The following is a 15,910-nucleotide window of genomic DNA, read 5'->3' as shown; positions in this document are numbered from 1 at the left end:
ACTTGGTTCCAAAATGTTCCAAAAGGGCAGAGAGGGTTCGCGTGTTAATCGTTTGCTACCCATATGTGAACTCATCTTAACGCACCTTTGATAACAGCGCTGCTGCTGCTGTTGCGTTGTTGCCGGGCGCTTTACTTTTTTGGGTCTTTGGGAGCGGGGGGTGGCCTGCTGTACGCGAGCGCGGTTCAAGCGGAAGAGTTATTAACGACGGCTCGTCTCGCGTCCCCCCCCCCAACAGATGGGAGGAACCTGTGGGAGGTGGAGGCGAAAGTGGACAAGGACAAGAGTGAACCGGTGAGATTGACCTCTCGCGACTCCGCGACCTCAAAAGTGTTCCCGAATGGAAGGAGAACCGCGTTGCAGCGAAAACGCGTTCCCGGTGTGTGAGCACCGCCTCGCGTTGAGCGAGGATTTGGCCTAGTCCTTCACCAACCACCGCTTAACCAGCGTGATGAAGTACGATCGATTAACCACCGTGGCTCACGGCGTGGGGAGGCCGTCATCCGGCAGCGGATTGACAAAAAGGGCCGTGCGTTCGCAAAGTTTCATCAGTGTGTGTTTTTTTATTTTTGAGCGGCAGTTGTAATAACTTCATGGCGGCGTGTCTTTAAAGCAGACATGGGCAAAGTACGGCCCCCGGGCCGTATACGGCCCGTTGGGCTTTTTAATCCGGCCCGCCGAACTATTATTATATTAAATTAAATGTGACCTTTCTCCTGTAATGCCCCCATTTCCCCATTAGATGGCGCACTTTGACCGGGAGTGTGGTAATTGGTTTGGGCGCAGGCCTCAGATGTTTTCACGATGTTTGATCAGTCACGTTGCGACAAGTTTTTGTACTGTTCATGTTCGTGCCATTTGTTAAATTGCCTTGCAAATAAATGCTTTGCTACCTGTTAAAAGGCCAAATCCTTTCATGTAATGATTTTTACACGTCATTTATATTAGTTCACACAAACACTCCATCCATCTGTTTCTGGCCCGGCCCCTCTGTCAAATTTTAGAACCCATTGTGGCCCACGAGTCAAAAAAATTTGCCCACCCCTGCTCTTAAAGTCATCAAAAATAAACGTCTTTTTTAGAACACAAAAAAGGAAGTCTCGCACGCCGTATAAGTCTGCGGTTTTTCGACCGTGGTAATAGACAGACATTCACGAGCAGAAAGAGCTTCTCTTTCTTTCTAAATTTAACGTGCCTTGGTAAAACACAGACGTGTTGTGTGCGTGGAGTGAATGCATATTTATGTCTCGGTAGTTTTTTTGCTCCGTTCCTGAAACGGAACTACGTTGTGTGATTCAGAGAGGGGAACTTGCTCTTGTTGACGTGAATCTTGCCGGTGGAATTTTGTTGCCTTTGGTGAATTTTGCGCAGCATTGCTGCGGTGTGCGCGTCATTTACGTGCGTGCTTTTTGCATATTGTCGTTATTGTGGGGGTCCACAGTGAGCGAGATGTTAACCACCTCGCCTGGTATACAGGAGGTTGTGGGTTCGATCCCGACCCTGACAACCGTATACTTGGAGTTTGCGTCGTCTCTATTCCTCCCGGGTTGTCCCCTCCACGTTTAGAAACACGCACTTTGGAGTATTTGCCTGCTGTAAATTTCCGTGCGACTAAGCCACTTTTGAATGAGCTATCATTTGTGATGGCCAGGTCGCTTAAGAAACAGAGCTATATAGCTTAGTGGGCCTTACCTGGTAGAATAAAAATAGTTGAAATAGTTTAGTTTTTTTTATATTCAAGCATTTTTCCAAGCAGGCATTTAAAAAAATAAAATCATGATGATTGCATGTTAACGGAGATCCTTTCAAATCTCACATGTTCTATTTTCACATTGTTTCTTTTGTTTTATTGGGTAATACATTTTTTGTGGACTATTGCGTTTAGATCAATATAAATTGTTACATTGCAGATAGTTCCGCGTATGGTGGGATAAAGTGTGCATACTCCGACGTCTTGCGAGAATTCTCGCCAGATCCCCTCGAGGGAGGCCCCCTAAGAGCTCTCGTTAGTGGAGGAGCATCTGCCAGCAGTGTCGTGAGTGGGAAATTGCAGGGGCTGCACCTTGTACTTAAATACCTCGGCAACTCAAAGCGCCTTGCATCGCATCCCATCTCAACCATTACAGTGGCTTGCTTGCAGTCTAGCCATGGGTGTGGTGTGGCAAAGTGTGGCTACTCCCACCTCTTCCAAGGCATCTGACAGCGTGAAAGAGTAGACCAAAGTACCCCTCTCTTACAGCTCTCCCTAGTTGGAGGCTCTTGCACCACCACTGCCATGAGCAAGCAATTGCAAGGCTGCACCTTTAGCTTCGAGTATATGGGTTATAAAACCTAACGTATGATCCTGGCATTCGCTATTCGCATGCGCTTCGCGTTTCACACCCCCCCCCCCCCACTTCCCGTGCCCCCTCCTCCCCCCCACCAGACGAACCTGGTGGTCGAGGTTCCTCCGTACCAGAACAAGAGCATCAGCCACCAGGTGCAGGTGCAGTTCCACGTGTGCAACGGCAAGCGCAAACGCAGTCAGCCGCAGCGCTTCATCTACCTGCCCGCCAACGGAGGCCTCTCGCCCGCACTGCGAGACCGTGAGAGCACGCACGCGCACGCAAGCACGCACACTCAAGCATGCACGCGCTCGCAAGCATGCACGCGCTCGCAAGCATGCACGCGCTCGCAAGCATGCACGCGCTCGCAAGCATGCACGCACACGCAAGCATGCACGCGCTCGCACGCGCGCAAAGTTCCCTTTGCAGCCATACAGAGACTGATGGGGCAAATGTTCTGGGTTTACTCTTCGGGACATGGGTGTGCTGAACGTGTAACTGATTGGCATTTTTTCGTGTACGTGACAAACCTCACTATTTGCCTGTGTCGGGCGGTGGCGGGCTTAACGACACTATTATATTTACGCGATCTAACCCATAAAAAAAAAAAACCTCTGTTATTGTTGAAGTGATGGGGCAAGCGCTGTTAGCGAGCAACCTATGGAAGGGGCCGGCAAAAAAGTGTGATGGGGTGGTGGTACGTCCAGTGTGCCGCGCCTGGCTGTCATTGTCTCCCCAGGCTGATGTCTACACACTGGAGCAGGTACTCACTTAATGCTGAGTCGACCTAGAAAGAGGCCAAGGACCGGTTCAGATATTCGTCACCGATGTCGGCGATGAGTGGGAATCAAACTCGGGGCGACAACACTTTTATAGCAGTGCGCTAAACCACCACGCTACCAACAACAACTGCCGTTGGCCACTAAGTGGCGGTGACGTCGCCGCGGTGCCTGTGCCAGGCTAGGTTGCGCTTTGAGGCCCACGCGAAGTGTCGAAGGCTCGCTGGCAGGAGGTCACCGGACAGACCCAGCAGGTGCCGTGGATTGACCGACCGGTGCACCAGCTGTGCACGCGCGCGCACATGCCCCGGTCAAGTGTGTCCTCAAAACAGTGTGCGCGAATATTCCGTGTACCCCGTTATAACGGAATTGTTTGGGTCGAGAAAACATATATAGGCCGCGAGGCACTCCGGTATTTTAAGGACACACTTAGTTCGAGGTTTCTGTTTGTCGTCAAAGTGGCGCTGGAGGTTCTACTTCCCTTCGATGTCGGCGAGTCCAACCAAGCACAGGGCAAAACCGCTGTTGAGTTTCCCCCCCAAACAAACGAAAGAACGGTCCCGTTGACCTTAGAGGAACGACGAGCCGAGTCGACCCCCCCAAACCCCCCAAACTTGACCCCGACCGGGTTTTTGAACGTTGCAGCAACTCTTCCGCTTGAGAGTCGAGCACACTTCTTACCTGACCAGCGCACCGCACGGTGTGCAGCGGTCAATTTTGCCGTCGTGCGTGGAGCGCCGTACGTAGCGCGACATTTAACATTTATTTTGATTGCTTAGGCACTGCCGCGTGATGAACCCCGGGAATCGGGGGTGGGGGGGGGTCAGATCAGATTCCTGGCCACTCGTAACATCCGCGGCCCCTCACCCCCCCGTCGTGTTCGCCGGCGTGGTGATGGCCCACGGTCTAAAAAGCCACCCACAGCCGCGCGGGCACTCCGCTCGGCAAAACGAATCGAGCAGAGAACCAGAGGGCCTGGTTGGGTTTGACGCAAAGCCCTGCCAATTTGCGACTGTGACGGAGGCGTATCCAGAAGGGGGGGCGGGGGGGGGGTGGGGGTGAGCGGGGAGGCCATTACGAGCAAAAGCCCAGTGGCATCAGGTGACAATTAGTGCCACTGATTCGGGGGCGAGGGTGAGTGGGGAGGTGGTGGCTGTTTGTCGGGGCAACAGGCAGGGTCTGTTCCAGCAGCATTTTCACGCTTGCTCCCCATTAGTGCCGGGTCACAGAGCAACGCGTGGCTGCGGCGGAGCAGCGGCGGTGGTGGTGGGTGGTGGTGGTTGTGTCCTCTACTTAACCGGGAGTTGATGTTCAGGCCCGTTGAGACACGCCATACGTTCCCCCCCCCCCTCACCCCCTTTTTTTTCCACGGGCGGCCTGGGTTACTCGGAATATTTGAAAACTTTTTTCGTTCAACAAAGTAGTAAAACTAAAAAAAAAGTCGGAGCGATTTTGCATTTTTACGCCCAATGGAGCATTGAGGCGTTGGTGCTCATCTCCCGTTTATTTACAGCTGTGTAGAGCGACTGGTGGAAATTCCACATTCTTATGACGGTGGTGGGGGCTGATGTTGGACTATTAAAGGCTTCTATGCGTGGGTGGGGGTTGGGGCCCTTTGTCTTTGTGTGCCGGCAGTGCCCATGCTGCCGATAAAGAGCGAGCCGAGCGACGACTTCATGGGGACGACGCCGACGACGGCGACGACGCCGGGCGCCCCCGAGCCGGCCGACCTCTCGGTTGAGGTTCCGCCAACCGGGCCGCTGCTGCTCCACCTGGTGCCGCCGGAGTGCGCGGGCATGAGCGCCCATCCTGGCGAGGCTCAGGCGTACCAGGCCCTGCACCCCATGCCACCCAATGGGGTGGACATGCCCATGGACCAACGCTTCCAGGGGCTCGATCACCTCGGGCAGGCCGTGTTCCAGAATGCCGAGATGCAGCACCTACACCACCACCACCATCACCCTCACCACCATCACCACCACCACCAGCAGCAGCATCACCACCACCACCACCAGCAAGAGGATCACCACCACGGCACGGTGCATCACCAACACAATCACCCCCATCAGAGCCATCACGATCATCACCAGCAGCAGCAGCAGCAACAGCACCAGCTGCAGGGATCCCAGCAGAATAACAACCACTACGGAGCGCTGGCATACCAGGGCTTTCACTCGACAGGCCACGCTCAGCTGCCGTTCGAGACCTTCGCCTTCATAGAGGAGGGCGGCGACGTGGAGGGGCACGGCTTGCACATGGCCTACGAGCAGCTGGGGGTGCACGTAGGGATGCAGCAGCAGCAGCAGCAGCACCAGCAGCACCAGCAGCATCAGCACTACGCGTCGGCACCGCCGCCGCCGCCACGCGGGGCCTACTCGGGCTGCGCCTCGGGCGGCATCAAGCAGGAGCCGGCGGAGGGCACGGACAGGGGCCGCTTTCCCACGCAGGGCAACCGGCAGCACTTCACGTTGGAGGAGGGTGAGGAGAGGCTCTCGACCGCAAACGCGCGCGGGGGGACGGTCGCACGTGTGTGTGTGTGTGCGCGTGTACGCACAGTACGTAGCCAACCGTGCTGATGGGCGATGCGGGGGAAGGACAACAAACTATTTACACGCAAAAAACGTGCCCGCCACACGTGGGAGCGTGGACCTGATGGACACATGGTCCGCGTATGGTTGGGGTAAAGTGTGGGCGCTCGTTCCTCTTCCGAGATGTCCCGCCGGCCAGTGTGGAAGAGTGGGCAAAGATACCGTTCGAGGGACGCTCGTTAGAACTCCCGTTAGCGGAGGAGCATCCATCCGCCAGCAGTGGCGAGAGCAGCGAGAAATTGCAGTGGCCTTGCTCCAGCCTAGCCAAGTGTGACCCCCAGTGGCAGCTGTCCCTGTGCGGACAGAGACAGAGTAACAGAGACGCAGAGCTGCAAGGTGGGGGGGGGGGGAGAGAAGCATGCGAGAGAGCGAGTGTGTTCATGCAGACAGGACATCGGACAAACCCGGGTCTTGATGTCCTTTCACGAACGTTACTCAACACTAAGACCATCCTCCCGTTCAAGTGCTTCTCAGCCTCGCGTTCATGCCCACGCACTGCCACCCAGGGACCACTCCCATTGGAGCGCATTGAAGTCAATTGCACATGCAGTAGGAGCAGGTACCATTTCAATTCCTCAATCCCTCCGTTCCCACCCACCGTTGGGTGCATTGTCACTACTGAGGGTTGCAATGCTATACAGAAGATTCTACATTTTGGCTTGTTTTTACGATCTCATTTGTATCGCTTCTCATTTGTATTGTTTGAACAGTCTCGCTTTAATGCGATTTTAATCCCTCACCGATTAGTGCGGTTGGCTACGTACAGCGCGAAAGAAGTTCAACGCACATACTTCGCTTCCTTGGGCCAATACGTAACGGCGGACTATAATTTTCATTAAGTTTGCATCAGTATTGCCATGTGGCGCTGTGGCAGAGCACAAGACCCGTGATGTTGATGTCCCGGGTTCAATTCCTGGTGGACACAGGATCAGCTGACACCGTCATCCCTCCAGGGCCAATGGGGGAGGGAGGGGGGGGGGTGTTTGGTGCGCGACTGCAAATCTCGTATCGATGTTCGAATACGAGCCAACCTGTGGTGTAACTTTATTTTTCTCTCAGGCACTTAAGGCGATTGAAAACTGGCCAAAAAATCGCTCAAAAAAGGGGTTGCCCAACATTTCGGGAGCACCAAATTCCAGAGCGCCGTTTGCGAATATGTATTCCTATTTTTCCTGAACACCTGTTTCCCATTCAATACTTCCAAGGCAGCAAACCAAATTTTGGAAAGCGTTGCACAATCCATCCCAATTTTTTATATATTTATATGCATCATGTATATCTGTAAGGAGCTGTATGGGATCCGTTGTCACTTAACGGTGATAGGCTAAAGGAGCCGGCGACGACGAAATTCAAGCCGCGGCGTTTTACCGCACGGGCAAAGCAACGGCGACAAAAAAAAAAGACGAACGCGTTCGATCGCCGGGCTGCGGACGCTGGCTCGCGCGCGTGACGGTGCCGCGTTAGTGACCCCGTCAATGGAGACGTGTGTTACGCGTGACCCCGTTTCCCCCCGTCGCTGATCCCGACACCCCACGCCGTTCCTGTGCAAGGGGTCATCCGAGGGTATCGGCCAGAGGCAACGCATGGCTGGCCCCTGGTGCCCTTTGCGCAGCGTGTGCACACCCCCACAATGCCTTTGGGGCAGGGGCAGCGGGGGGTGGGAGCGGGGGAAGGGCAGCGGCTCTTGCGGTGATGAAGACCCCCCAACCCCCGTTAAGAGGTCATTTTGGTTTCGGGTCATCGTCGGGTGGGGCTGTGTGGGTGGTAGGGGCTTTAAACGACACGCAAACACGCCTAGAGAGCACGCGGCACTGTTGCGTTATGCAAAAAAAATCAACATCAGCAGTTCCTGAAGCAGGGCATTGTGGGTCCTCTTGTCTTAGGTTACCATCACAATCAGTTTGAGCGAATATGACCGACTGACAGCAGCAGCGATGGAAAAACCGTGTACCGGTTTTCGTCCTCATCGGTACTCATCGGTACTCATCAGCACAGTACTGTCACCGATGATCCGCGCACTGCTGCAAAGTCTGCCTCTGGGAACCGTGTACGATGTGTAGTCCCTGCTTCCACATGATGGGGCCCCATTAGCTTGGCTAATGCCAAGATCAATCGCAACTGTAAATGACGAGGCGGGTGGGGCGTCAGGAGGAGTGCGAATTCGACTGTGGTAAGAACCTCGCATTTATTTTTGCGCGCGTGCGGTGCTTTTTCTTTCCGCCGCACGTAACGTACAGTCAGTCCACCGCTGGATAGAGGGCCTCGTCCTCACCGCACGCGGGGGGGTTCCCACTGGTTGTTTGACCATACTTCGCCACGCTGGTCAGCGCGGATTTGGCGAGGGCGAGGCGAGCCGACGTCATTGGAACCTTTCACCGATAGATTTTTTTTTCCTTTCGCGCCGTCGCCCTCTGCTGCCGGTCGCAACGTAGAACTCGGCCGGTGTCCGGAAGCGTCCCGTTGTGCCGTGGCTGCTCACCCACCCGAGTACCGTCTGCGCTTGACGCTGCTCGGCAGCCTCTTGAGACCTGTCGGGAGATCGGAAACCCTCCGGGTGATTTGGCCAGAAGTCGGCGCTCCAATGGGCGCCACGGTGGCGAGATATTATTTGCCTCGCCTGGTATGTAGGGGGTCGTGGGTTCTCCGGGTCCTCCGGTTTTCCCCCCCCACATTTAGAAACTATAAACATGCATTAACGTGTATTTGGCTGCTTATACATTTCCACACGACGATAAGCCACTTTGTTGAGCTATCACTTGTTGCCAGGTTGCTTCTGAAAGAGTGTTCTAGCAGTGTGGGCCTCACCTGCTAAAATAAAAATTTGTTAATTTCGGCAGGGATCATCCAGGTGAGCAGCCCATCCAATATTCCTCTCACCATTGCTGTGACTGCTCACAGTCGCCGCCGCCGCCTATATAAGTGCCTGTATGGTATGGCACCACCGTTATTTTTTCGGAGTTCCGCGTGCCTGCCGCCAACGATGGAAAGACGACAACACCTCAGGTCTGCTGCTGCTGCTGCTCCTGCTCGTGGCGATCTCGTGGTGTTCTCATCATCGTCATTGTTGTGGCGCGTAACCCCCGCTTAGTGATGCGCGGCGACCGCGCTTTTCCGAAGGCTTGCGCCCCTGTCGCATCGTGGAATTCTCTACCCGCGGGAAACAAAATCAAGAACAACAAAGTTTGAGTTGAACCACTTCAAGAGGCACCTTAAAATGTATTTAATGAACACAGCGTGACTAGACAGCAGTGCGCGTTCGGGATGCTATCGGCATGATTTTGCGTTTGTACGTGTGTACGTACGTTTGAACGTCTTTCGCGCCGTACGTAGCCAACCGTGCCAGTCGGAGGCGCTAATCGTTTCCTTGAATGACCGTTTACGTTACGTTACTGTGGTCTACCGGCGACTCGAAAAATCCCTGGCCGAGACGACGAATCCCCGGTCACGCATTCGGCTGACTTATGAAAACCTTCGTCTTCATCGTTCCATCGTTGGAGCACCGTGGCCTGGCGGTGAAAGAAGCGGGATTGGGCGGAAAGCGGGGATGTTTTTTTTCGGCGGGGGAAGCACGGGGCGGGGCGGCATTTAAACTTTTGGCCGCTGCTGCTGTTGGCAGATGTACGAGCGAGCAGAGGAGAGGTGAATTTGGTGCGAAGGGAAACGGGCAGGGGAGGGCCAGGAGACCATGCGGTCGTGTGGGCGTGCACGCATGTGTGTGTGTGCTCGTGTGTGTGTGTGTGCGCGTGTGTGGGTAGATTCCCGCTCACGGCCAACACCCAGTGACGATTATCTGAACCGGTCCAGGGCCTCCCCTAGGTCGACCCAGCCTCAAATGGGTACCTGGTGCGATGTGTAAACATCGCCACTAAGGGAGACAAAGGCGGCCGGGCGTGGTGCTGGCCACCCACCCCCTCATGTGCCGTGCCAGCCTTCATAGGTGCTCGCTAACAGCACTTGCCCCAACAGTCTGTTAAGGCTACACGGGGGGTCTTTGTGTGTGGGTAGAGGTTTTTGATTTTTCTTGGCAGCTGCAAAGGTGGCCAGGTATACAGTAGAGAAACAAACCCAGCCAATTAAAAAAAACACACACACAAATATTCCATCCGCCCTCTTTGGTTCTTTCGGTAAAGTCACGTAGGTAAAGAAAATAAATTAAATCACGACGTTTCTGACAACACAAGGCGTCCGTCATCAGGTGGGACAGCCTTATTTATTTTCTTTACCTACGTGACTTTACCGAAAGAACCAAAGAGTATGGATCCTTGCAGTCACGAAAACTTCAAATCTAGAATTAAATCCGCCCACTGTGTGATTCGCTTCACACGCAGCGAGGTGCAGTCTCGCTCTACGGGGACGTGTGTGTGTGTGTGTGTGAACTACATTTGTACGGACAGACGGGAGTACTCACGAGGCTGCTGGCGTGGTGTCGTGGTTGCGATGCTGGACTGCCGGAGTGGCGCCTTGTGTGGTGGGGTAAAAGGGGCGAGTTGCAGCCACTTCTTTCAAGATGTTTGGCCGGCGTGGAAGAGTAGGCCAAATACCGGTCTGGAGAAGGAGCCTGTCCAGAGCTCCGTCTCGTTGGAGGCCCCTTCTGCCAACAGTCGCGTGAGCAAGCGATTGTAGGGCTGCGCCTGTGCCCTCTAGAAGTGTTCACGGTATGGTAGAGGAGTGCTCAACGGGATCAGTGAAAGTGGGCGTTGAGTGCGATGGCCAGGCTGGTTTCCACGCAGGGGTCGGTTGGAGCCGCGCTTTTACATGGAGACCCAAAGAATCCACCGAAAGATATTCGTCAAGGCCATTCGTCGTTGGGCTGAGGAGCTATTGAAAGTAGCTTCGCTTTTTGAGGCGCGACCTCGTTTTGCTTTCCAGCGCTCGCGGTGTTTTTTCCACCGAAGCAGATTAAGGTCCGTAAACATCTCGGCGGGAGTGGGGGGGCGGGTGGTGGATTTATTTATACGTACATAATTATATATTTAAACTTTCCTCCGAAATGGGAAAGTGAAACGCGTCGCTTGTCTGGAAGTGCGCGCACACTCGCTGTGAGCGGTCTGGCCGATGGATTTAATGTGACCTGCTCGCGGGACGATCAATTACCGAGTCACCTGTGCAGGGAACATCGGGTCTGGACACGGGGAAGCGCAGACCGGATCGTTGCGCTAATCACAGCGGAGCCTACGACAACGCACTGACCCCCATTAGTCACCATTAGGCATGCGCCCAGCCTGCGCATCTCTGCCAGCTATCTCCGGCTGTCTTGTTTACTCTGTGTCCCCACTCTCCAATCTTTGCTCTCTCTCTCGTTCTGTACGCAGAACTTGCCTCGCTCTGCGCGCATTCAGGGTGCGCGCGTGTTTGCTGTTTTCGCGCTGTACGCGCGGCCGACCTATTTCTGCCCAAAGTTCACTCCGCAACGCGGTCAGAAATCGCTCGGGTGCGGCTGCGCCGTCGGATGACGGGGCAACATTTCGTGAAACTGTACGCGCTACTCGGCACGGGGTGGCGGTGCATTGTGGGCCGGGCGGCTGTGCCGCTGTCCGCGCTCCGCGATGTCGCCTCGCACGCGCCCAAAGCCAAGGGGAAACCCGCCCGTGGCTTTTGAAGCGGCGAGCGGTGCCCGATTAGCCGCCCATTGCCGCACACGCGGTCGCCAGCCCTGCGACGCGGCGAGTCATCGAGCGCCGCGATTCCTCGTGAACGCAGGGCACCCGCAACCTGCGTGCCTGATGAAACCCAGCACGCCGGTGCTCGTACGAACGACCGCGTCGAGGTCTTTGCGGCTTCTTACTCGCGTCTCGTGGCATAGCCGTCGGGTATGCAAGGGGTGCAACCGCAACCGGCGCCAATGGCCAGAGGATCCCGGGCAGGGAAATTGGACGATTAGCACCGTTGGCTACGTACGGTGCGAAAGAAGTTCAGCATACATGCTCAAAACAGGGCCCGTGCCAGCCACGCTACACCACTGCTATCGCCGGCGCATACCGGAGCAAGTAGAGGAGATGACCTCTCGTTGTGGATGGTGGAAGGATTCTTGTGAAACGTTATGAATCGTCCAACAAGATAAAAAGACAAAGATCCCCCCCGATTGCATTTACAGGCAGTTTGGGCAGGTTCTGTCAGCGAGTAGTGGCAGCACCTATGAAGGCCGGCATGGCGTGCGAGGGGCCCGTGCAGGGATACAGACACATTGAGGCTCTAACTGAGCAGAATTTGAAAACAACATCAGTTGTATTTATCTTTTTTACGTAAGAAATGACAAAAATAACGTTGCCATATTTAATATCAATCGTACGAAAATAACTTCTGTCGAGTAAAAGCAGACAATTTTGCGTGGAAAAGTGTAGTTCAAAGGCTCGGCATCTTGATGTAGCCTGGCCGGGCCGGAGGTCTGAGGTGTAGACCCGCAAAATTCATTTGGATTTGCGCAGGCCAACGTCTCTGCCAGTGTCACATAAACGCGGCACGATATTTCTTGTTTTACATTCAGGGAGAAAAAAAAAACTCCGTTGACGTTTCACGGGTAAGACCGCCATCCTACAGCGCCAGTGCCTCTTGAGTGTCTGTCACGCATATCGGATGACCTCTGACCCAGACGCGTAGTCTGAACGCTGTGAAACGCGCGATGCCGGTGTCATTCGCCCGTTCGCAACTTAATGTTTTCCTGGTGGCTTCCCATTCCACGTACGGCCACTGCGCCACAAAGCCTGCTTAGCTTTTAGCATATACGATGCCGGTCACTTTCAGGATTTTTAGAGTGGAGCCGTTTCATAAGATATAGCCCATAATCCCACGTGAAAACGACGGATGTATGGCTCTCTGTGGATATTCTCAGCATGGATGCATTCATCAACGTGTCGATGAAGCAAGACCTTCCTGAAGCCGAGCCATTGGGAGCTCGGCGAGGTTTTCCTTGGTAAATATTTAAAATCATCATTATTATTAATGTTCCTGGCAAGTGTTCAAAAGATTCAGTGCTCAGCGGTAAATCATTTTGGCTTACTATTTTGCCGACAAATTCCAGTGGCCCCGGCGCTTACCGGGTAAAAAAAATTCAATAAACGTGTTCCAGAAATGGAGCAGGCGAGACGAGTCTCTGTGAAAGTGATAAGGCACCGAGTGAAATCGGCACGAACGCTCGTGCGAATTTGATTAGTGAAGCATTTTGAAAGGTGAGCCCCCCCCCTCTGGCTCATTTCATGGTTTTTTTTTTCCGCTGGAATGCAACGGGGCTGGTGTCGAGCCAATCGTCCCCCACGCTCCCCTCGGCACCCTCAATCCGCACTCTCGCCTCCTGTCACAAAGGCAGAGATCCCCCGTATAGCCCTGAGCAGACTGTTGGGGCAAGGGCTGTTAGTCACGAGCAGCGCCTATGAAGGCTGGCACGGCACGGCGCACGACGGGGTGGGTGCCCCCCCCCCCCAGCCGCGTTTGTCTCCCGAGTGGCGATGTTTACACATCGTACCAGGTGCTCACTTAAGGCCGAGTCGATCTTGGGGAGGCCCAGGACTAGTTCAGATAAACGTGACTGGTGTTGGCCCCGAGCGGGAATCGAACTGGGGTCGCCAGGTTCGTGGCGCGGCGCGCTTACCGCTGTCCTACTACCGCTGCTCAACTTACATTCATACAAAGTGTGGCACGTCTGGTCGGCGTGGAAGATTCGGCCAATTCCCCTCTTGAGCGCTCCCTCTAGTGGAGGCCTTTCCACCAGCGGTGGCACGAGCGAGACATCACGGGGCTGCACCATTGACCTTTTCTCCGTGCACCACTTCTGGGATGCTTACCGAGCGATGAGGGCACCCCGGTAAAAGGAGACGTTCCTCTGTGGCCTGCTAGCACTTCGGGGGGGGGGTGGGGAGTGGGGCTGCCCTATCAGCAGCTGCATGACTTTTGTGTAACGTAGAGCTGTTTGTTCAGCTGATTCGCAAAGCGGACCGAGTTCGGATCGGGCGGCTTCTGGAGGCACGCGTGATTGGATTTTGCCAATTGAGTCCGTGTTGCAGATGGGCGCGCATTTCCATTTTTTTGGAATGCCGCGCCTACGCGCCACGTGCCCGGGCGACCAGAGTTCGATTGCCGGCAACGGCTGCGGTCAGTGGCGAGCGATATCTGAACTTGGTCCAGAATCGCCGCAACCACTCTGTTCACTCACCGGCGTGATGAAGCACGGTCAAAATAACCGCACGGCTCCGAAAAGGTTGGGAGTACTCACGTTTTTCCCCACTGCTCATGACCTCACCGATGGATAAACTGTCATTGTACCCCTTTAAAATGTGGGGTGGGGACAGAGGTGGAGGTAATATATGAATGTATATTTTTTAAAAGTGCCGATTATTTTAACTTCCGTGCCGGGAGATGGAACTGGTGACCTCTGGATTGCGAGTGCAGTGTGTTACGCAAGTGGCATCCTCCGATTGCTGTGCTGCAATACTTGCGTGTAATTTTTTTAGTCGATTGTGATGATGATTTTTTGAGTGGGGAGAGTGGTGGAATTGTTAATCTGCAGATATAATCTCAGGACTCGGAGCTTTGGCACCAAAAACAAATTCCCTTCTGAAATAATAATAGCATAGCGAGCCAGGTGAAATTTCACAAATCACAAATGTGACAGGTCCCATCTTGCCCAATCAGTTATCGCCCTTACTGGTCACCTGCCAAAGCTGTCTCTCACAAATTCAATGGTAAATATTTTCCACCGTTAATAACACGGTCCTGTGTGGCTCTGTGGTTTGTGGTACCAAGCAGAAGGAATTATTTTTTTGTTCCTTTCAAGGATTGCAATTTCAGGAACGGGACAAATAACTTGTGGCTCCCCTTCCATCAGCCACATGTGGCAAGTAGGATTCGTTATGCAACGGACGAACAGTACATCCATCAGATTAATGCTACGCGGCAGGGTTGCCACCTTTTGAGATATGTAAAACACCGAGCACATGGTTAAGAAGACTAGTCCGGAATTCGTTCAGGAACAACAACAACGACTTGCGTGCATTGTTTGAAATATTTTTTGTTGTGAGCGGCGGTGTGGTATTTACGTAGTCAATAAGAGCCTGGACGTTTTCCTGTCCGGGGAAGACTTTTCAGATTTCCTGGGGCGGCTGCTTCAAAGAGACCCCGACCCCCGGCAAAAACCAGGACAGGGGGTGGCTGAATCCTCACGCCCAAGGCCTGTAGGCCTACCGTGGCGTGTTCCTGGTCACCACACCCAGGGAGGTGAATGCGAGTTCGTTTCCGGCACCCGCGTTTTAACGAAAGACCCATCGAACCCAACAAAGCAGAAACAGCCGTCAACCCTGTACGGTTGAGAACCTCGGCGGTCCCGCCGGCACGCGGTTTCACCGCCGTCGCCGCCGTGGGACCTGTACCCGGTTAACGCTGGCGGATTTTTCTCCGGGTCCTCCCGATTTTTTTTGTTGCTCTCCCCCTTCCCACGTTTAGAAATCCGCATCACGCGATTAGAGAATTTGGCTGCTGCTGCTATACATTTCCGTGCGACAAAGCCACTTTTAAATTGAGCCATCATTTGTCATAAGCAACCTAGCCATCATTTGTGATGGCTAGGTTGCTTATGAAAAAGAGCTACATAGCTCAGCGCGGGCCCCACCTGGTCAAATATTAAAAAAAGCCACCGTGGCGCCCAATGCAGCGGCCAAGTGCGCCGCGAGTAGCGCGCTTTGGGGGACCCTCGCTGCCGTGACATCGCAGTACGGCCAGTGTGTGGAGAGTGGCGATGATTCGCCGGTGGCATCGCCACTGGTGACATCACCACCGGTGGCATCATTGGCGCGCGTGATAGCCGTCTGCTCATCCTGGCCGCTGGCTGGCGAGGCCTGCGTGCTCGCGATCACTAGTGAGCCACGAGCCTTCACCCAGGCGTGATGTCACGGGCTCGTTGCATTATGGTCTGTATGCTGAACTTCTTTCGCACCGTACGTTGCCGACCGTGCCAATCGGAGTGTGCGGGGGAAGGGCAACAAAGTTAACACAAAAAGCAGTTCTGCAGAAATGAGTTTTCAGTCGAGATGATTTGAAAGTGTAGAGCTGCAGTGCCTTCCTCAAAACGGAAGTGGCTTCCTAATTTCACGGCGGATAACGTCGACGACATATATATAGAGAGAGAGAGAGCGAGCGAAACTAAATAGGGTAAGAGTCGGTGCAGACTGCGCAGTAAATGAATCCAGTCTGTTGTATGAATCTTGTTGGTAGCGAACAGTCGAGAAATGTT

At 54.1% G+C, this 15,910-nt stretch overlaps 1 protein-coding gene across 2 annotated transcripts in view; it reads left to right on the top strand.

Moving 5' to 3' along the window:
• Positions 1-15,910, top strand: part of LOC116954089 (nuclear factor of activated T-cells, cytoplasmic 3-like) — a 148,431-nt gene that overhangs the window by 102,120 nt on the left and 30,401 nt on the right. For both annotated transcript variants that reach the window (XM_032974516.2, XM_032974515.2), the window contains exons 11-13: positions 239-294; positions 2,426-2,585; positions 4,739-5,581. In XM_032974516.2, coding sequence (XP_032830407.2) covers positions 239-294; positions 2,426-2,585; positions 4,739-5,581 — 1,059 coding nt within the window. The remainder of the gene's footprint in view (positions 1-238; positions 295-2,425; positions 2,586-4,738; positions 5,582-15,910) is intronic.

This window comes from Petromyzon marinus, chromosome 54, assembly GCF_048934315.1.
Source record: "Petromyzon marinus isolate PM22_M1 ecotype Great Lakes invasive population chromosome 54, UKy_Petmar_22M1.pri1.0, whole genome shotgun sequence".
Taxonomy (NCBI): Eukaryota; Metazoa; Chordata; class Hyperoartia; order Petromyzontiformes; family Petromyzontidae; genus Petromyzon; species Petromyzon marinus.
Note: the sequence above shows the minus strand (reverse complement) of the source record. Positions and strands in the feature narration are given on the sequence as shown.